The sequence below is a fragment of the Momordica charantia genome (assembly GCF_013281855.1).
Source record: "Momordica charantia cultivar OHB3-1 chromosome 3 unlocalized genomic scaffold, Mcharantia_2.0 BLBB01000003.1, whole genome shotgun sequence".
Classification (NCBI taxonomy): Eukaryota; Viridiplantae; Streptophyta; class Magnoliopsida; order Cucurbitales; family Cucurbitaceae; genus Momordica; species Momordica charantia.
Window position 1 is genome coordinate 21,692,876 of NW_028275161.1, and position 17,863 is coordinate 21,710,738.

At 33.4% G+C, this 17,863-nt stretch overlaps 4 protein-coding genes across 7 annotated transcripts; 2 read left to right on the forward strand and 2 right to left on the reverse strand.

The window, feature by feature from the left end:
- The first annotated feature begins 385 nt into the window (after positions 1 to 385).
- On the forward strand, positions 386 to 2,566 carry GRXC1 (Thioredoxin superfamily protein). Its single transcript, XM_022281546.2, has 4 exons — positions 386 to 683; positions 991 to 1,079; positions 2,015 to 2,113; positions 2,207 to 2,566. Exons 1-4 carry the CDS (start codon positions 580 to 582, stop codon positions 2,290 to 2,292), a joined length of 378 nt encoding a protein of 125 aa, XP_022137238.1. The 5' UTR covers positions 386 to 579; the 3' UTR covers positions 2,293 to 2,566.
- Positions 2,567 to 2,940: 374 nt separating this feature from the next.
- TRP1 (tryptophan biosynthesis 1) lies at positions 2,941 to 6,921 on the reverse strand. Of its 4 annotated transcripts, none has more exons than XM_022281545.2 (10): positions 6,550 to 6,921; positions 6,286 to 6,429; positions 5,756 to 5,917; positions 5,566 to 5,649; positions 4,676 to 4,864; positions 3,978 to 4,068; positions 3,807 to 3,866; positions 3,595 to 3,713; positions 3,382 to 3,516; positions 2,941 to 3,307 (listed from the first exon to the last, which is right to left on the reverse strand). In XM_022281545.2, the coding sequence occupies exons 1-10, from the start codon at positions 6,811 to 6,813 to the stop codon at positions 3,284 to 3,286; spliced, it is 1,272 nt and encodes a 423-aa protein (XP_022137237.1). In that variant the 5' UTR covers positions 6,814 to 6,921; the 3' UTR covers positions 2,941 to 3,283. The 4 variants fall into 4 exon arrangements, with proteins under 4 accessions (XP_022137237.1, XP_087977957.1, XP_022137235.1 ...); XM_088121831.1 differs by having other exon boundaries at positions 3,378 to 3,516; XM_022281543.2 differs by having other exon boundaries at positions 2,941 to 3,290; positions 3,378 to 3,516; positions 6,550 to 6,920.
- A 2,783-nt stretch (positions 6,922 to 9,704) lies between these two features.
- Positions 9,705 to 12,358, reverse strand: LOC111008993 (wall-associated receptor kinase galacturonan-binding protein). The gene is made up of 3 exons (XM_022281886.2): positions 11,511 to 12,358; positions 10,495 to 10,557; positions 9,705 to 9,897 (listed from the first exon to the last, which is right to left on the reverse strand). Exons 1-3 carry the CDS (start codon positions 12,331 to 12,333, stop codon positions 9,872 to 9,874), a joined length of 912 nt encoding a protein of 303 aa, XP_022137578.2. The 5' UTR covers positions 12,334 to 12,358; the 3' UTR covers positions 9,705 to 9,871.
- A 2,143-nt stretch (positions 12,359 to 14,501) lies between these two features.
- On the forward strand, positions 14,502 to 17,239 carry LOC111008556 (Mitochondrial import inner membrane translocase subunit Tim17/Tim22/Tim23 family protein). The gene is made up of 5 exons (XM_022281290.2): positions 14,502 to 14,806; positions 15,090 to 15,194; positions 15,945 to 16,200; positions 16,404 to 16,481; positions 16,654 to 17,239. Exons 1-5 carry the CDS (start codon positions 14,768 to 14,770, stop codon positions 16,791 to 16,793), a joined length of 618 nt encoding a protein of 205 aa, XP_022136982.1. The 5' UTR covers positions 14,502 to 14,767; the 3' UTR covers positions 16,794 to 17,239.
- The last annotated feature ends 624 nt before the right edge of the window (positions 17,240 to 17,863 follow it).

Here is a 17,863-nt window from a genome sequence, read left to right on the forward strand (position 1 = left end):
TGTTATATGAGTTCGTGAATCTCATTATGAAAATTTAAGTAAAAATAAAAACAGAAAGAAAATAAAATAAAGTTTGAATCGGTAGCAGTAATGTTTTAATGAATTACTGTGAAAATAGCAATAATTCTCAACTAAAAAAATGGCTATAATTACTAAATGATAAAAACATTTTTATGATAAAATAGTTTTTTTCTGAACTAATTCAACATAAATAATTTATTTCCTTATAGAATGAAGAAGATAATAAAAAAAAGGAAGAAAAGAGTTAATGTAGCTTCATAAATTTAAATGCGAAATTAAGAAAAAAAGAATCTACAATAAAATGCCAATCAGGAGCAACTCCACAAGAAAAGAAAAGAAAAAATCTGGTCCAGTGGAAATAAATTTGACAGGGCCAGGATGTAGAACTGCATTTCTGGACCCGACCGCACCTGATTCGCTCAAGCTCTTCGTTCAGCGCTGTTTCTAGTTCTTTTGGACTTCATTGTTCTTCTCCACTCCCAAAATCACACCCATTTCTGACTTCTTCATCCCAAAGAATCCTTCAACCTCTCACGTTTGATCAGATTAATCGCTATCATGGGATCGTGGTTCAGCTCCAACAAAAAGAGTAAAGAAGAGCTGGAGATGGCGCTCAACGAGGCCAAGAAGATAATCTCCTCTCACCCCGTTGTTGTTTTTAGGTCCTATCTCTACCCGAGAATACAATTTTCTAGTTTTACCAGAATTCCCAAATGTTTGATTCTCCCCACGATTTGCTTTTTCATCTCTAGGTTTGATTTAGCCGTACAAATTGTTGAGTGGTAAACTTTTTTACTCGGAATTATCTGAACTAATGGAGAGCTTAGCTGAGTTTCGTTCTAAATTGGACTTGGTGCTAAGAAAAATGGCTTAATTGTTATCGATAATGAAGATTGAAGAATGCTTGAAGTTCGGGAAGAATAAGATTATTCTTTTTATGATTCAGTAATTCTTTGTTTCACATTGCAGTAAGACTTATTGTGGGTTTTGCACGAGGGTCAAGCAACTGCTCACACAGCTTGGAGCTAGTTATAAGGTCATTGAATTGGACCAACAAAGTAAGTATACTTTGTGTCTGAGATTCTGCTACATATTTTTTCCATAAATGTTTGTTCTAGAGTGTTCTTTTACTAAATCATAACCTTGCTCTATCTTGAATTAGCTGAAAATTAAACTTGAAAAATGAAAGCTATCTTGCCTGCTTGGTTTGCTGGTTAGTTTGCAACTTGAAAATTGGAGTTCCCCGTTATATGGTTTCTCTTCTATTATGACTACAATTATGAGCCATCCTCGGCTAAACCAAACCCCCGGTGGTAGCCTAATCGAAGAAGTTGAGTTTGTTCCCAAGCCCACTTTTTTCTAAAATATCAACGTGGTCTCGAGGAGGTTTGTGACAGATGAGAGTGAAAATTTTAAAAGGGATTTGATTGCAAGTAATAATACCCTTAAACTTTATCTTATATGAGATCAGTATTCTTATATTATGTTTTTGGAATCATGTCACGTCAAAATTTTCATTAGTGTTAATTGAAAAGTTTGCTCAATTAAGCAACTATTTTTTAAAATTCGTAGTTTGAGGAGATAATCTAGCACCTAATATTGAGACAAGAGTAACTTTTGCAATTTAATTCTAAAAGAAATACAATGTGGGCTAGAAACTCCTAGTTGCTAGCCGCTAGGAGTCTGATCTAATCTCATGCTCAATACATTATCATTTATCAGTACTTTCTTCATTGTTTGAGTAAAATAATCAACGTTGACTACAGATTCTGGACGAATCAATTCACAATTCAAAAGATAAAACATGAAGTCTAAAATGAATGTTCTTCATTCACCTGGTTGAAATGATGGTTGTTTGCTTAATGTTCGGGTTACTAGGATCAGCTTCCATTGAATATTGATGACTATATTGTATAATTGCCCAATTACTAGTTCTTTGAGCTGCTTGTGACCGTTCTTCAAATGCTATATTGAGGGGTTCATCTATATGAAGGTGATGGAGATACAATCCAGTCGGCCTTAGAAGAGTGGACGGGCCAAAGCACAGTGCCTAATGTGTTCATCGGAGGAAAGCACATCGGTGGTTGCGATGGTAAGGCCAGCTGATTTCTCTGCAGGATGCCTAGCTAGTGTGTGCTTCTCCCAACTTTTACTCATCTTCTATATCCATTTTATGTCATTTCAGCGGTTACAGAGAAGCACAACAGAGGTCAGCTGGTGCCACTTCTTACTGATGCTGGTGCCATTGCCAATAACTCTGCTCAGCTGTGAACTTTGGTTAAACTGCTCCACAAGATAGAGTAATCAAGCAAATGTATGTTGGTGAATTTTAGGTGTACAGAAACACTTAGTGTGTTTTTAAGTGGCTGTTTGAATGATGTAAAATGTGAAAGCTGAAGAAATCTATGGTTACGGTTGAGTTCCTGCTTTGAAAAATATTTGCACCGTTATTGACTGTTTATTTGAATTCCAAATATTGTAAGGTCAAAGTTTCGCGATTGAGTTTGGGATAGTCTCTAAAGAAATTGTGATATTTGTATTCTTAGCTAACAATCTCATATTCATGTAAGTTAGATACTCGACATGTGCGTGCGTACATGGAAACTTGTAGTACATAAAGGCTTGGGGGACTTGTAATTCTCAGAAAGTGAATCCCGCTCTAGTAGTTCCGAATAATTTTAATTTTATATTATAATGATGTCTTTTCCCGATTAAAAGTTAAAAGTAATTTATATCATATACAATATTATAGTAAAGATTAAAAGATATGTAGCATATTCTGTTTGCAACGCTGCATCCTTGTACAAAAAGTTCTTTTAGTACAAAATATAAAACACGATCATACATATACTTTTTTCTTTTATTGGTAATGTAAACACAACACAACAATATTAAATTCCTCAAACTAAATGCCCAAACTTAAAATTTGAACACACACCCTTATTAAAAATATTAGAAAAGGATTCTCTACAAACTTCACCACAGTTGAGAGTTTGAGTTATTTTTCAGTCTTCTAGTGCTAGCTCGATTGATTTGAAACCTTAGTTCAAATCCTCTCGCCCTCAACTGTACCCTTGGTCAGAAAAAAAAAAAAGTGTGTATTTTCTTTGAATAGCTTATTTTTTGATTTGATCATTATAGGATGTCAGCTCAAGCTGTCGGATGAAGCTGATGGATGCCGGAAAATCAAAACCAGCTCTGTCTTCTTAAAATTACTCAACGGTTCAAGTTCAGTTCAAGTGCTCCTAGGCATATACTTCTTTTAGTTTCTGCAATCGTTCGAAGACTGGGAATGAGAAGACTTAGAGTACTACTACTGGCTACTAAAGAGATGGAAATTCAGAAATGGAGACTACCTACATTGGAGAGTTCTATCCATAAATCAAGTGTCTTCATGGCCTTTCCAGACTGTTGAGTTTCGCGAGCTAACTCGATTCCCTTGGCCAAGGTGGTCACTTTGCAGCTAACCAGAAGGGCTGCAGCGGCATTCAGGATCTGTATAGATAGTTTTGGTAATTCAGCATATTTTCAGCGTGTGCATATATAAAATACTTCATTACAGGATATACATACAAGTGCATCTGCAATATGCCCCTTTTCCCCAGATAACACACGCTTCATGACCTCTGCATTATACTCGGGGTCTCCACCTCGCAGGTCCTCTACCGTGCAGCGAGGGATGCCAAAATCCACTATTGCACAAATTTAAAAGACTTTCAGATGAAATTTTCTAGTTGATGATCACATACAATGATAAACTTAACATAGACATAGAAGATTATTACGTGGATCAAATGCAAACTTTTCAATCTTTTCGGGTGTTACATCTAGGATTAGTCCTGGTCCTGCATAACATATACTCAATAGTAAGATACGAGTTATATATAAAGCACCAAGATGGAGAGAGCGGTATATTTGACCATGAGTGTCTATAGAATCTGAAAAGCAAATCTCACCAAGGGGGCTCATCTCATCTAAACCCTCAGAGTGAACTACTAATGCTCTTTTCATGCCAAATAGTTGCAATGCTTTAGCCATTTTGGAGACCTGTCCATCCAAACAGTTTAATGAACAACATGCTCACAAATGAAGTTAGGAAGGATAGCCAACCACAAAATGATATTGCAAATATATACACCAAAAGCTTTTAACTGAATGCATCATAGAAATGGAAAACAACTCACAAGGGAACTACAAACTTCTTCAAAACAATGCTTCTAAGAGAAAAAAAAAAGTTGTTTTATTCCTTAATTAAATACAACTACACAACCCATTCAAATACAAAGTTGATGAATTAAATACAAATAAAATAAGATATGTCTGCAAGTTAATTGAAAGGTGTAATCTAAGCCTTACAGATCACATTTTCTGGAGTACATACAGTAGCATCGTTAAAATAGTAAAGCCATTAACTATTCTGCTGAAGATTGCATTTGTTAGAGCTGAATGACAATTGTTAGCTCACAATTCAAAAGTATGACTTTGACGGAAAACCAATTGCATTAACATCAATAAGACCATTCAGCAACACAGTACTCCATCAAATTAAGAATGCATAAATATGGGGAAGAATAAATGCACCCGCTTACCAATAGGGAGGGGAATGAAATTATAATTCAGGACTTTGCCCAGTGGGGCCAGAAAAAAACCTTACCAAGTTCTCAGAAAATACACCAACAACGGCATAAGGAACTCTAGCCGGATTAAGCATAGGGCCCAGTATGTTAAATGCAGTTTTTACTTTTAGCTTCTTCCTGACAGGACTGACAATCTTCATTGCAGGATGGTATTTGGGAGCCATCATGAAGCCAATTCCTGCTTCATCAACGCACCTTGCAACTCCCTGTTTCAAAAGATCAAGAACAACTTAATTATCGGCATGAATATAAACTATTTCCACAGAAAAACATGACACTTTTGGCTCTTCCATCCACACAGGTTAAGAAAAAAAGAAGGGCATCATGACTTGGAAATTCTCGCATGATTTTTTCATCACAGTTTATGCCCTGTTATATATGTTCACTTCTACAATGTCTTATGAGGCAACAGCCAAAAAGAATGCCTAAGAGAGTAATCACGGAATGAATATGATGACCCTGCTGACGGATGCATGTTTAGTAATCTTTTTTTTTTTTTTTGATAACCGAGGCTCGAACCTTTGTCTCCTACATCCAGGGATACCCACACCCATTCCAAGGACTGAACCCGAAAGACATTAAAGATTTTTAGTATTAAGACCCAAAAGTTTGAACTCTGGATCTCTAAGCCAGTACAACTAAGAGACCTCAAGCCCTTGCCAATGGAACTGTAACTTGGGGCATAATTTATTTTTTCCAATTTACAACCCCACTAAAATGATTTGGAAGTTTGGTGCATGTAATAGTGTATCAATATCAGTGAAGTACAGACTGTCAATTTATTGACATCATCTTGTGATGTCAACAATACCATGTTATAAGTAGAACCATCTATATAGCATAATCAACAAAGAAGAACCACATTGTACTAGTAAAAAGCTTAAAACAAAGTCAGTAAAGCACCAACCTCAGGTCCCAAATCAATAACTACCCCCAATGCCTCTAAGACATCAGCACTTCCACATGCAGAAGAACTCGAACGGTTTCCTTGCTGCAATATGACCATTTGATAACTGTTATCTCTACTTAGTGCGTATAATCTTTCAAATATGTTTTAAAAAATCATCACAAGTGCACCAAAACAATTTTATTCTCACCTTAGCAACCTTTGTGCCGCATGCTGCAGCAAGTATTGAAGCACCAGTTGAGATGTTTACTGTGTTTGCTCCATCACCACCTGTTCCAACAATGTCAACGGCATCAAATAAGCCATCCACCTTCACACTATGCTTGATCATCGCCCTCGCAAGTCCCACAATCTGCTTAATCATAAAAGTCCTTTCAAATAACTCCTCCTTTCATGTTTATCTCCATATTCAATCACTCATTAATGTTTCTACCATGCCTATTCTTAGTGACCTTTGATCATGCATTTAACATTCACAATAAAAGGGGAAAGCTTCGAACAAACCAAGTCTTCTTCTTTATTTTGAAAAAACAAAAACGATTACAGAAATTACTCTACTGTTCTTCCTAATTTGATTTTTAACTATATATTTATTCTTTGAAACAACGACTAACACAAACACAGAGTATATCGAATATGCAATGATTCGCAACGTCTTAACTAATTCTTTGGAACAATGACCAACACAAACTCAAAAAGTAGTTCAAATGACGGACTTACTTCTTCATAAGTCTCTCCTTTGGCCCTAAGCAACACAAGAAAAGCACTAATTGATGCCTCGTTGGCATCATTAAGAAGATACTCCAGAGACGCTTCGGCTTCATCCTCCGACAAATCCACGCGATTAATCAGAGATTCAATCAACTGTTTAAACCCAAAACAGACAACATAAACAAAAATCCCAAAAAGAAAAACACTCCCAAACGCAGAAAATCCAGGAAACGAAGATGAGGAAAAAACCAATTAACCCATCACATTACATACTTTACTAAATGAAGTGATTGGCGCGGTCGAATTTGCAACAGCTGCAGGTGACGCAGCACTGGGCACCGTTCTTGAAGCTAAAATCTCCGGTCCTGAGTTGAAAATCGGGGGTGGAAGGTGTAAATTCAAAGCTCGAAACCTGTTACTGCTTCGCCTTTCTTGAGTATTGAGACAATCGAAGGTGGTGAAACACTGTGGAGCTGCTTCAGGATGGGAAGTGAAAGTAAGTAAAGAAATCGGAGATGGGCAGAAGGAGAATGCCATTGTAATGAAGTCGAAACCAGGCTTGGACCTTGTGGGGAGTTCCACGACTATTTCAACTAGTCGTCCGATATGTCGTCAACGTAGTTTCGGCTCCGTAATCGCCGGTCGGCCCCACCCCCACAGCGGTGGTTTTTTGTTCGGTTTCCGAATATCTTTATTTTTATTCAGTAATTATTTAACGAAGACGGGTAACTTAAACTACATGTCGTTTCAAATTCTATTGTGGGTCCCACCAAAATTTAGGAAGGGGCCGAAACGGACCCGACATCAGAAACGCCCCCTTTTGCTTTTGTGATTCTTCCATGCATGAGAAGTAATACGTGTCAATTTCAGCCTAATCCAACCAATCAAAGTTTTCTTTTTTCTTTTTTGACGGAGTAACGCATCAAAGTATTAATGAAGTTAAATTATTAATTTGGCTCATAAAATTTAAAGTTAGTTTTAATTTAACCATTTTGTCCCACCTATGTGTCCTAATCAATTAATTAAGCTCGGCATAAAAAAAAACAATCAATTAAGCTCGTATTATATTTTTTTAGACTTAATTAAGCTCGTATTAACATTTTCTTTTTTTGAATACAACATGTTGGGGAGGGGATTCGAACTCACAACCACTTGGTTGGAGTTATGCTCGTATTAACATTTAATCTATATTGTTTTAATTTAGTTTTTAACTTGTTTTTATTTATATTTATAACCTGTAATATATTAAAAAGAGATAATCTTAATATAACTATCTCTTATTTTTTAATTTATAAATTATTTGGCATGCTACTACTAGTATATTTCTAATAATCAATTAAGGGCAAAATAAAATTTTAATCCTTGAGATTTGGAAAAATGTTTCAAAGAGTTCTTGAACTTTTTGACTTTTAATTGGTAAAATATATTTATTTCTTCTTCCTTTCTCCTCCTCCATCTTTGTCACTCCGCCATCACCCTATGGAGTCCATATTTATTAAGGGCTCGGGCCTTGAACCTCCCTTAAATTTCGTGCAATATATGATTAATATGTTATAAGTTAACAAAATATGTCTTGATTAAGGTGGGGTGGAGATCTAACTTACAATATTTTGATTGGAGATATATGTTATTTACCGTTGAGTATATACTCATTTTGACGTTTTTTTTTTCAAAATTAAAATATGACCATGTTATATTTTTTAATTTGATATATTAACGTTTTTAATAACTTTAACAAGTGAAAAGTTACATATTAGAAAAAAAACAAGGGAAAAGTTATGTATATTAAAAGTTTTTGCCTATTTATTACTAACAACTTATCATGTTAGCATTGAAATTAATAATTGAACTCAAAAAGTGGTTCCAATAATTTTCCAACTTATCTATATATATAGTACCTCTACTTATTTCTATATCTATTTAACTTTATTTTTGTTTAAAAAAAAACTTTTTATCTTTTCGTTTACTTATTTTCATTTATTTATTTATTCTTTTTAAACTTCATATACTTGATAGTGTTATAGTGTCCAACTGCATACTACATTGAGTATATTGATTTATAAATTATTTTACAATTGGTATTGCTAGGAGTTTATGCTGATTATAATTTTGAAATTTAATTATGATTGATTGTGTTAGTTTATCAATTTAACATGCTTATTCCTCCATTTTCTCTCATTTTAACATTAAGAAATAATGATAGTTATTTTTTTAGTTTTTTCAAAATGAAAGTAACATTTTTAGTAAGTATTAAATGAAAAATTAGCTAACAACACAACTATAAATATTCTATTTAAATTAACATTAAAAGTTATTAGTAGTTAATTAATAATATATTTAATTATAATTGTAAAGTATATTTATTTCATTAAATATAAATTAATCGTAACTCATTAAAATTAATATAATAAGTTAAAAATATACTAAAAATAAATATTATAAAAGTAGTATAATATAATATTATTTTCATGATAGTATTGGATTATATTTATAAATTAATTACACAAACAATATAATATTGATTCAAATGAGTAAAAGTAACTATGAAATGTGTAGTTATGAGAACCTTTTTTTCAAGAAAAAAAATGATAAGTTCATAATCCTAAAAATTAGAACAAAAAATCAATAAGATATTTATTAACTAAAACTATAATTATTAGAAATTTAACATTGAACTAATTAAATTTAAAACACCATATAATTAATAAATGTATGAAATTTAAAATTTTTAAATAGGAAAAGTTTTGTCTTTTCACATTTTTAAAATATTATCTTTAATTATATGTAATTATATATATAACTTTAAATGAGTCTGAATTTTAAAAATTTCATAACTTTTCGGGAAGACTAGAACTATAAGTTATTTCACCCGACATTACATTTATTGTCATTTATCCTAAACACTTAATTTTTTATATTATTTTTAATTAATTGTGGTATTTTTTAAATCTTTTATGTGCCATGTAGTAATATACTAGTACATTTTTAAGTGTAAATATACTAGTTCTCTTAAATGCTTTATAAAATTTAATGTCACGATCTACCAAAAAATGAGTTAGGTGTAGATTTGTAATTTTTTTTCCTTGATAGGGTAGATACATACTTTTATATTAAATAACTTTTTTTTCCATAGGAGTAGAGTTCAAATGCATATATGATAGACAAAAAAGTTGAAATTTGAATTCCACGGCAAATTTAATAAAAAAAAAATTACACATGAAGATTACAAGAAAAATAATGGTAAATAATAACAATCAAAACATATTTTCCATAATTTTTGTTCTAAAAAATTAAATGTTGATTTTGAAAATATACCATTCCTCAATCATCATCAAACTGATCTTTCTTCCAAATTCTTCTTTGTAATTGCTATAAAAAAATGTAATTAAAAATAACGAAAATTGACACAAAAATCACTCAATCTTCAATAAAATAAAATAAATAAAATAACATTTAAAGATCTTAAAATATTCTACTCCTGAATCTGATGCATTAAATATATGAATTGCTCAAAATTTATAAATTGATTCCAATTCTCGGTCCATACACGTGTACATCCAGAATCTCCCACTTTTTATAACTGGCTCTTCTTTGACTACTGTAACATCAGCATCAAGCTTCCTACAATCATATTTTCATATAATTCGATTATACAAAAATCAAGATGATAATACAATGAAATACACATTTATTTACTTCTTAGGTTTAAGAAATATTTATTGTCACCCACCTGAGTATAGTTCATCGAGTCAAAAATATATATATTATTGACTAAAAAAAATTGTAGATTTGATTCTCTACATACACGTATTGTTGAACTAACAATTAAGTTCTTATTCTAAATTGGATATCTCGTTTCAAACCAGAACTATAATAGTCTAGAACGATAGCTCCATTCTATATCATATTTAGAACGAAAGTTCTGAAAAATTAATTTGAAACGAAACATTATTTTTGATTAGATATGATCTAATTTTAGACAAGTCGCACAGGAGGAAGAAGAGATTTTGAACCCCCCATTTATTATAGAATATATAAAGTTAACAAAATCCAATCACTTATTACTTGTCAGTCATCTTTCTTATACTATTTTTCAAACTTATATAGTTTATTTTGAAATGGACACCAACCCATAAAAGTTATATATTTTTTAAAAATGTATTGCAACCTAAATTTCAATCATATATTTTACCTATTTCAAAAAAAAAATTATTTTACCTGCGAATATGCTTTTTGTTATTGCCCACGTTTTCCAGCTACTCGTTGATAATGAGCTCATAACTGCAAATTGCATAATTGATGGTTCAATAAAGACTAAAATACATTGATTACAGTGTGTATATTATTGATTGCCTATCTCAATTATTGATCGTTTCCAGAAATATGAAAATAATAATAATAATAAATAAAGGTACTATGAAACAATTATATTAAGTCTGCAGATATTGACTAGCCCATTTATTGGAGTAAGTTTAAACAACTGTCCTCGAAAGAGGTCAAATCCTTCAAATTTTAAAATTCATATAGATTAAAATAAATAAATAAATAATTGTTAGATTATAAAGTTTAACATGTTAAATTATAAAGTTAGTTCATAATCTCTGCGCCTTATTATATTATCTTTGATGTGGTCGATAATTGACTAAACTAATTGGTAGTTAAAATAAAAGCACAATCCAAAATTTGAAAAAACATAATTGAAAGAGTTTTAAAATTTCAAAAAGCTTAAAATTTAAAACCAAGCCTTTAATTTAATAAAACATGAATTAAATGACTTGTGTATGTGGCTGTGATAACCTCGTTCTTTTGATAAGATTTTCGTTTTTTCGTTTTGATTTATTTATTTTTTTCAAAAAATAAAAACAAAATATATTTAGTAATTATTTACTTGTTTGTTTTAATTGCTCAACAAAAATATTAATTGTTTGTTTTTTAAATTTTAAAAAAATACGTCTCGTAGTGGTCTGTTATTCTCTCAAATTTTATAATTAAAAAACCAAAAGTTTTGCATGGAGTAATTTTTAAATAAAATAATAAAAAATTATATTATATTTACTTTTGAACATATATTATACATTTTATTAGTTGAAAATGATAGCATAATGATTTTATTTTTAATTAAGAAAATTTGAAAGTGAAACAAGAAAAAGAAAAAATTATCGGCTCCAAAATTTTTCAGCAATTTTGAAAACGATTCTTACAAATAAAAGACGAGAAAAAGGTCCGAAACCTACCAAAATCACAGGTGGAGGTAGAGTTGGAGGTACCACACATGCACAGCTGTCTAACACCGTCCGTACCGTACCCACACGTGCCGCCAGTGGCTTGGCACGCTCTACAGAAGTCTTCATTTGCCTGGACCGTATACTTCACACGAATTCCATAGGCCCACTCATCAGGCCCATTAATCCTCAACGGGGCCAGGCTATAGGCGCTGCTGTAGCCTTCACACTGAAGCTTCGTCAGATTTATGCCCTTAATGGATCCAAAAGGAACCGCACAGCACTCCGGTGGGCCTGATCCGTAAACCCGGCCCGGACGCCTGTGGCCCAACAGATCCCACGCGGGGCAGTCGTAATACTCCTCACACCCCATTCCCGAAATGTTTCTACAGGCCAGGTGCTTGCTCGGGAACCCCTGGAAGAGCGGCGATTGGGCGGAGCATCCGATGAGGAGGAAGGCGTTGTCGGCCGCCGGATTCAGGTACGGCGCCCGCCACTCCTCGACGTCGAAGCCGTTGCCTCTGCCGCCGAGGACGATGGTGTCGCAGGTCGACATGTGCGGGTCGTGGAGCGTTAGGGCTTCGTAAGCGTAGTCGATGTCCAAGACTCGGTAGGATCCGGATCGGATGTGGAACATGAGGACATCGTTCATGCAGTAAAGGAGGTCGCGGTAGCCGGGATGGCCGCAGCCGTACTGGAGCGCGAACGGATAGTCGACGGTGATGTTGCCGCAGAAGGACCGGCACGCGTCTGCGTGGATGTTGCCGGAACTGAGTGGGGAAAGAGAGGCGAGGAGGAGGCTGAGAGAGAGGGGAATTAGGAGAGTTGCGGACATTGCTGAAGAAGTGAGAGGAAATGGAGTTTGAGAGAGAGATTTGGGGAAATGATACTTTGCTTCAACGGTGGAGAAATTGCTCGGGTTTAAGGGGGATGATTTCGGCAACTTTATTAGGATGTGTAAGTGTAATGTTCAAGAATCTGGATTGAATTGGTAAATCTTGAATCGATTTTTTTTATTTTGTTTTCTTTTTGCTTGTTGATGGTTTTCTTCTGCTTTTTCTCAAATCCTGCTAGTGCGTGCTTCTCTCTCTCTCTCTCTCTCTCTCTCTCTCTCTCTCTCACCGAAAGCAGAAATTTTCCCAGTTTTTTAAAAAAATGTTGACTATTTTTATTAAATCGGGAATATTACTATATTGTTGATTTTATTTTTCATGTACATTTCTTTTGAAAGCAAAATACTTGACTCCTAACTTTGTACTCCAATTTATTAATTTTTTAAAAGTTTTGTGTTTTTGCATTTATTTTATGTAGTAGTGGCCAGTGGGGTGATACTTAGGATTCTAATAAATAAATTTATTTTAATTAAATGATTAATTTATAAATAGTGATTTCTCACTCTTCAAATTCGAAGAATGGTTGTTCTTCCTATAAATATGAATAAATATTTTTCCGTAAAATCTCGTCTACTAAATATTTGTATTTCAAGATAGAACAAAAAAGATTAAGATAGGTAGAAGAAATTGTATCTATGATATGAAAGAATAGGTCATGCAAATATTTAATGGTGGGAGGATAAAATTTGGCTAATACCACTGGGATTTTATAAATTTGGCTCGTCATCATGGGTTTTTTTTTCTCTTCTCTTTAGAAAACACAATGGTCATCTACTTTATTCACTTTTCTTTGAACCATCCATTTAATTAATTACCCTTTAATAAATTTCATGCTTCGAAAAGTGAAACATGAAAATACGTGACAGCGCATAAATAATATTTTTGTTATATTCTATTTTAGTTTTTTATTTTATTAATTTTTTGCAGTCATCAATTTTTATTTATTTATTAGTGTTCCAATTAGGTTCACCTACTTATAATAAAGTTTACAGATAGCCTATAAATGCCAACATATAGCATCCACTTAGGTCAATGTCTATTGTCAACCCCTTACATGAATAACGCTTATGCAACTAACCATGATATATTTTGAAAATAAAAAAAATATATATTAAAATGATGTGAGTGAATGAAAACGGGTTTAAATTTGATGACATACGTCTTAGAGTTATAATTTGAATGCCTCTCCAAAGTAACAAAAATAGGTTTCAATTAATATTATTAGTTCTTTATACATTTTAATGCTCTTATAAATAAATACTTAATTAAATACAAATAATAAGTTAACTAGGTTTAGTTTAATACGAAACTTTGCATGGCTCAAAAAAATGGTTTAATAAAAATATGAGGTGAGATATGAACTTTGGATCAGAAGAATACTTTGGTAACATTGAGACACACACGTAGATTGATATATATATAACTTTATTAAGATTTTAAGTTATATATATATATATAGAGACACACACGTAGATTGATAAATTAATAAGAGACCTAATGTGTTTATAAATTGTTATACTAAAAAACCATGTCTTTAAATTACCAAATTGAATCATTATATCATAAAAATTGATACATAATTTTGATGAGATTTTTCATGATACGAATTAAATTATTATTAATTTTAAACTATAAAGATTAAATTGGTACTAACTAAAAGTTTAAATATTAACTTGTTACAAATTAAAAAATACATGAAGTAATTTTTTTATAAATTAAAGTTAACCATCATGATCCAAAGTATCTTTTAAAAAAAGAAATTATCATCTAAAGTAGTCAACTACCTAACATTTGATATCATACTTGTTTCTTTGCCAACTGGATTTTAAATATATAGACAAGTAATCTACCTAAAATATAAATATAGTCAAGTAATCTACCTAAAATTTAGTATCCTTGGTATTTTTTGAAATATATATATATATATATATATAGTTGAGGACTAAAGCAAAAGTGTTACGTGATGACACAATGCGTTAGATTTAAATACAAGAATGATATTCTAAGAATATAAAAGAAGGAAAAATAATTTAATATATTTCCTTTGCAAAATAATTTAATATATTTTAAGAAATTTCATTTAGAAATATGCCCTAACAAGGGATTTCTTAAATAAGAATCATAAAAGAATATGAAATTTTGATTTACGGCGCGACTCGGCTGAAGCCATCTCCGGCCCTGCATTTTCCCCGGACAAGCTCAGCAGCTTCTGCTTGGCTCTCGACTTCCGACAGTGTCTGAATCTCACTCGAGCTAATTGTTCTATCTATTAATAAGACGGAGAAAGGATTCCTGCCGGCGATCAATGTTTCTCTGGAATTCGGTTTAGTAGAATTACCATTTAACTCAAGTATAGAGCGAGAGATCTATTTGACGATGGAAGCAGCCGAGAAATCCGAAGAAACGGCCTCAAGTGTAAGTTTCTCTTTCAGAACTAGCATTTCTCGTGTTTTACATTTTCATCATCCGAAGGCCATTTCTTTTGCGATCATCGAGCACCACCCGGTTACTGAATTAGGTTTTTCTTTATAATGATTTGGAGTTTATGAATCGACGAGGCAATGTAAATTTAAAGTATAATCGGGAATAAATTTTCGTTCGTTGATAATTATCTGGATCTAGAAATGGCTTTTCTGGTCACCCATATGATCGGTGTACCGCATACCTAATGGTCGCTTCTTGTTGTCCATTTAACCAGGGTACTAACAAATTGCCTGGAATGGTGAACTGGGGTACGGCAACTACCATTGGAGTGTTTGCAGGCATGTTTTATGGAGGAAGCAAAGAAGCGGCAGCTTCGGTGGTAAGTTAATTTTGTAAAAGGAAGAATTCCCCTAATGTTTTATTGTAATGGCATTTTAGAAGTATATAATTTTGCGGTTTTGTTGCTGCTTCAATGCTTGGAAGTTGTGAAAAGAAATGAAACATCGGTGGGATATTGTAAATAATGTGCTCCTTGATATCATCATCATTCATTCTAAACTTAGGTTCATTAGTTATGTAAATATTTGGAGGTATTGATCATGGAAACTCTCGAATTGATCATCTCATGCATTAAGACTAGCGAGTAGTAATCCTAGTATGCATAAAGGCAACAAATGGTGATTGTATCAGCACAAAAGAGATTCGTTTTTAACTAGAGCTTCTCCATGTTTGTTAACAATTGGAAAGCTTTTTGTTAGCTTCTTTTGGGTGGGGGTTTTCATGGTAGTCGAGGCACTTAAGGAAGTTTTATTTGTTCAAACCTAATATTTTCCCTGAGTTTTCTAGCAAAAATAAATAATCAAAAGAGAGTTTCTATCATTAAATCCTTTGTACTTTTTACTATTAGATCCTAGGCCGTAAAAAAAAAGAAGAGAGAATTCTCAAGAAGAGGAAAAAAGGGTGTTAGGCATATAATTTGAGATGCTAAATGCATAAATGCCAGTCGCTCCAGTCAATCTATTCAGTATCATTTGCAATTTGCCTTTCTGAAATGACTCTCTATTTTATGTTTATTCAAATTTAAATTGTCCAACTGGATGAAATTTGAGAGCACTATGGCAATTGGCAGAGCAAGGATGCAGAAGTTACATTGAAGCTGGGTAGCACACCTGATAAACGTGAACAATATAGGTTAATCAGAGATGCAATGGAGAAAAGATTTATTCGAGTTACACGAGGCTCAATAGTTGGTGGTGTGCGCCTTGGGATGTTTACAGCTGCATTCTATGGTTTACAAAATCTGCTAGCCGAGAAGCGTGGTGTGCATGACGTTTTCAATGTTGCTGCAGCTGGTTCTGCCACAGCTGCTACATTTGGTGTAATACGTAAGTAGTTATACTAAATGAAAATTATTTATTATTTGCTCGCTGTTCCTTGTAGCTAATTGCACCGAGTTGTACCATATCTCAGGTTTTATTAATTTTTACTTGGAAGCTTAGGGCAGTTTAAATGTGTGAAGATACAAACACACAGTTATTTTAAGTTAACCTTGCAACTCATTAACTTGTTTTGTTATTTGGCGTCTCAGTGCCAGGATCACTCAAGTGGCGTGCCAGGAACGTTGCATTGGGATCTGTCCTTGGTGCAGCATTTTGCTTCCCTCTTGGTAGTCTATTCATATATATTTCGCTATCCAAAGTTATATCATGACTATAATCTTTTATAGAATGATTTTTGGAATCCTCTTCCACATGAAATATAACAAAGGAAAAAAAGTGGTGGTTAGGTTTGTTGGAAAAGGGTAGATGCTGTTACTAAACAAAACAGTGTAATGACAGGTTGGCTTCATTTGAAGCTTGTAGAGAAAGCAAACGAAGGTAATCAAGCACTTGCTTATCCTAATACAGTTCAAAAGGGTGAATCAAAGAGTGGTGTCGGTGCTGCTATTGAGAGACTTGGAGAAAGCTTGAACAAGTAGATTCAATGACATCACCTCCCCATTTGCCAGTGAGATATCGAGAACGAGGTCAAAGTTGAGTGTGTACAGACCATGTCCAACCAGGATAGTTGGTTTTTTGCTTGCTTCTTTCGACCATTTTTGCAGGAGTTTCTGGTGGTTTCAAAGATGATAAGCCGGTTATCCCTGGGGACTACCGAGTACCAATTCAGGAAGAAAAAATATTTCACCTTGTCCGTTTAATCTCATTTCATTAGGAATCAGCCTTCTTATTTTCCTTGTAGATTATTTTTTTTCTGGGGCCATCGGGCCAGGGCCCCCCTCCTAAGCAGGGTTGTGCCTTCAAAGATTTGTTTTATAAGCCAATCATGGGTTGATTCTTTCTTCCAGAAATTCCTCTCCAGTTTTGTTTAGATAGTGACCGACATTCATCGTTTAATTATATAGATGTGTTGGTGATGAATCCATATGAATAGACTGCTGTCTTCTGGGGTAAAAATACTTATTTAATTACGTCTCTTAAGTTGAAATATTTGGGTGCATACCCTCCTAGTGAGAGTGCCCTCATGAGCTTTATTTATTTATTTTTACTTTTTTTGATATCCCGAAGTCGGAACTTTGCTCCCATATATTCAGGGAAACCTGTGCCTGTCCTAAGGTTCGAACCTAGGAGAAATCAAAGATTTTTAGTATTAAGCTTACCAGAAGATTTGAATTTAAGACCTCTAAGCCATCTAACTTTCTCATATGAGCTTTGAATACGATAATTACCCTCTTATTAGTGGATAAGTCTAGAAGATGGGTTTTTAAGGGAAAATGAAAGCAGAAGGGGATAGATCTAAACTTTTCCTTGCAGCTAGCACTTTAAGTACCAAAGTGAGAGGATGTTATTATTCTTACACCACTTTTTGACCCCCCCCCCCCCTGCCACTTTATGCTCCACTGGTCTCCACTTGCATATTTAAAATGACTTGGGAACAAATTACTTCAGAACATTGTCTTTCCAATACAAAGAATCTAATCTATCAATTTTCTTGCTGGCAAGGCAGGGATCCAATCCCCATATTGGGAAAAGAGAAAGGGCAAATGAA

What these genes read in the sequence shown, in the direction of transcription:
- GRXC1 (XM_022281546.2), top strand. Translation starts at nt 580, where the DNA reads ATGGGATCGTGGTTCAGCTCCAACAAAAAGAGTAAAGAAGAGCTGGAG. An exon ending in CACCCCGTTGTTGTTTTTAG is followed by an intron (nt 684 to 990) that starts GTCCTATCTCTA and finishes TTCACATTGCAG; the next exon opens with TAAGACTTATTGTGGGTTTT. An exon ending in GCACATCGGTGGTTGCGATG is followed by an intron (nt 2,114 to 2,206) that starts GTAAGGCCAGCT and finishes ATGTCATTTCAG; the next exon opens with CGGTTACAGAGAAGCACAAC.
- TRP1 (XM_022281543.2), bottom strand. Translation starts at nt 6,813, where the DNA reads ATGGCATTCTCCTTCTGCCCATCTCCGATTTCTTTACTTACTTTCACT. An exon ending in GCGGCACAAAGGTTGCTAAG is followed by an intron (nt 5,650 to 5,755) that starts GTGAGAATAAAA and finishes GTCATATTGCAG; the next exon opens with CAAGGAAACCGTTCGAGTTC. An exon ending in AAAGTTTGCATTTGATCCAC is followed by an intron (nt 3,714 to 3,806) that starts GTAATAATCTTC and finishes TTTGTGCAATAG; the next exon opens with TGGATTTTGGCATCCCTCGC.
- LOC111008993 (XM_022281886.2), bottom strand. Translation starts at nt 12,333, where the DNA reads ATGTCCGCAACTCTCCTAATTCCCCTCTCTCTCAGCCTCCTCCTCGCC. An exon ending in TACCTCCACCTGTGATTTTG is followed by an intron (nt 10,558 to 11,510) that starts GTAGGTTTCGGA and finishes TGCAATTTGCAG; the next exon opens with TTATGAGCTCATTATCAACG. An exon ending in AACAAAAAGCATATTCGCAG is followed by an intron (nt 9,898 to 10,494) that starts GTAAAATAATTT and finishes ATATGATTGTAG; the next exon opens with GAAGCTTGATGCTGATGTTA.
- LOC111008556 (XM_022281290.2), top strand. Translation starts at nt 14,768, where the DNA reads ATGGAAGCAGCCGAGAAATCCGAAGAAACGGCCTCAAGT. An exon ending in CCGAAGAAACGGCCTCAAGT is followed by an intron (nt 14,807 to 15,089) that starts GTAAGTTTCTCT and finishes CCATTTAACCAG; the next exon opens with GGTACTAACAAATTGCCTGG. An exon ending in TGCTACATTTGGTGTAATAC is followed by an intron (nt 16,201 to 16,403) that starts GTAAGTAGTTAT and finishes TTGGCGTCTCAG; the next exon opens with TGCCAGGATCACTCAAGTGG.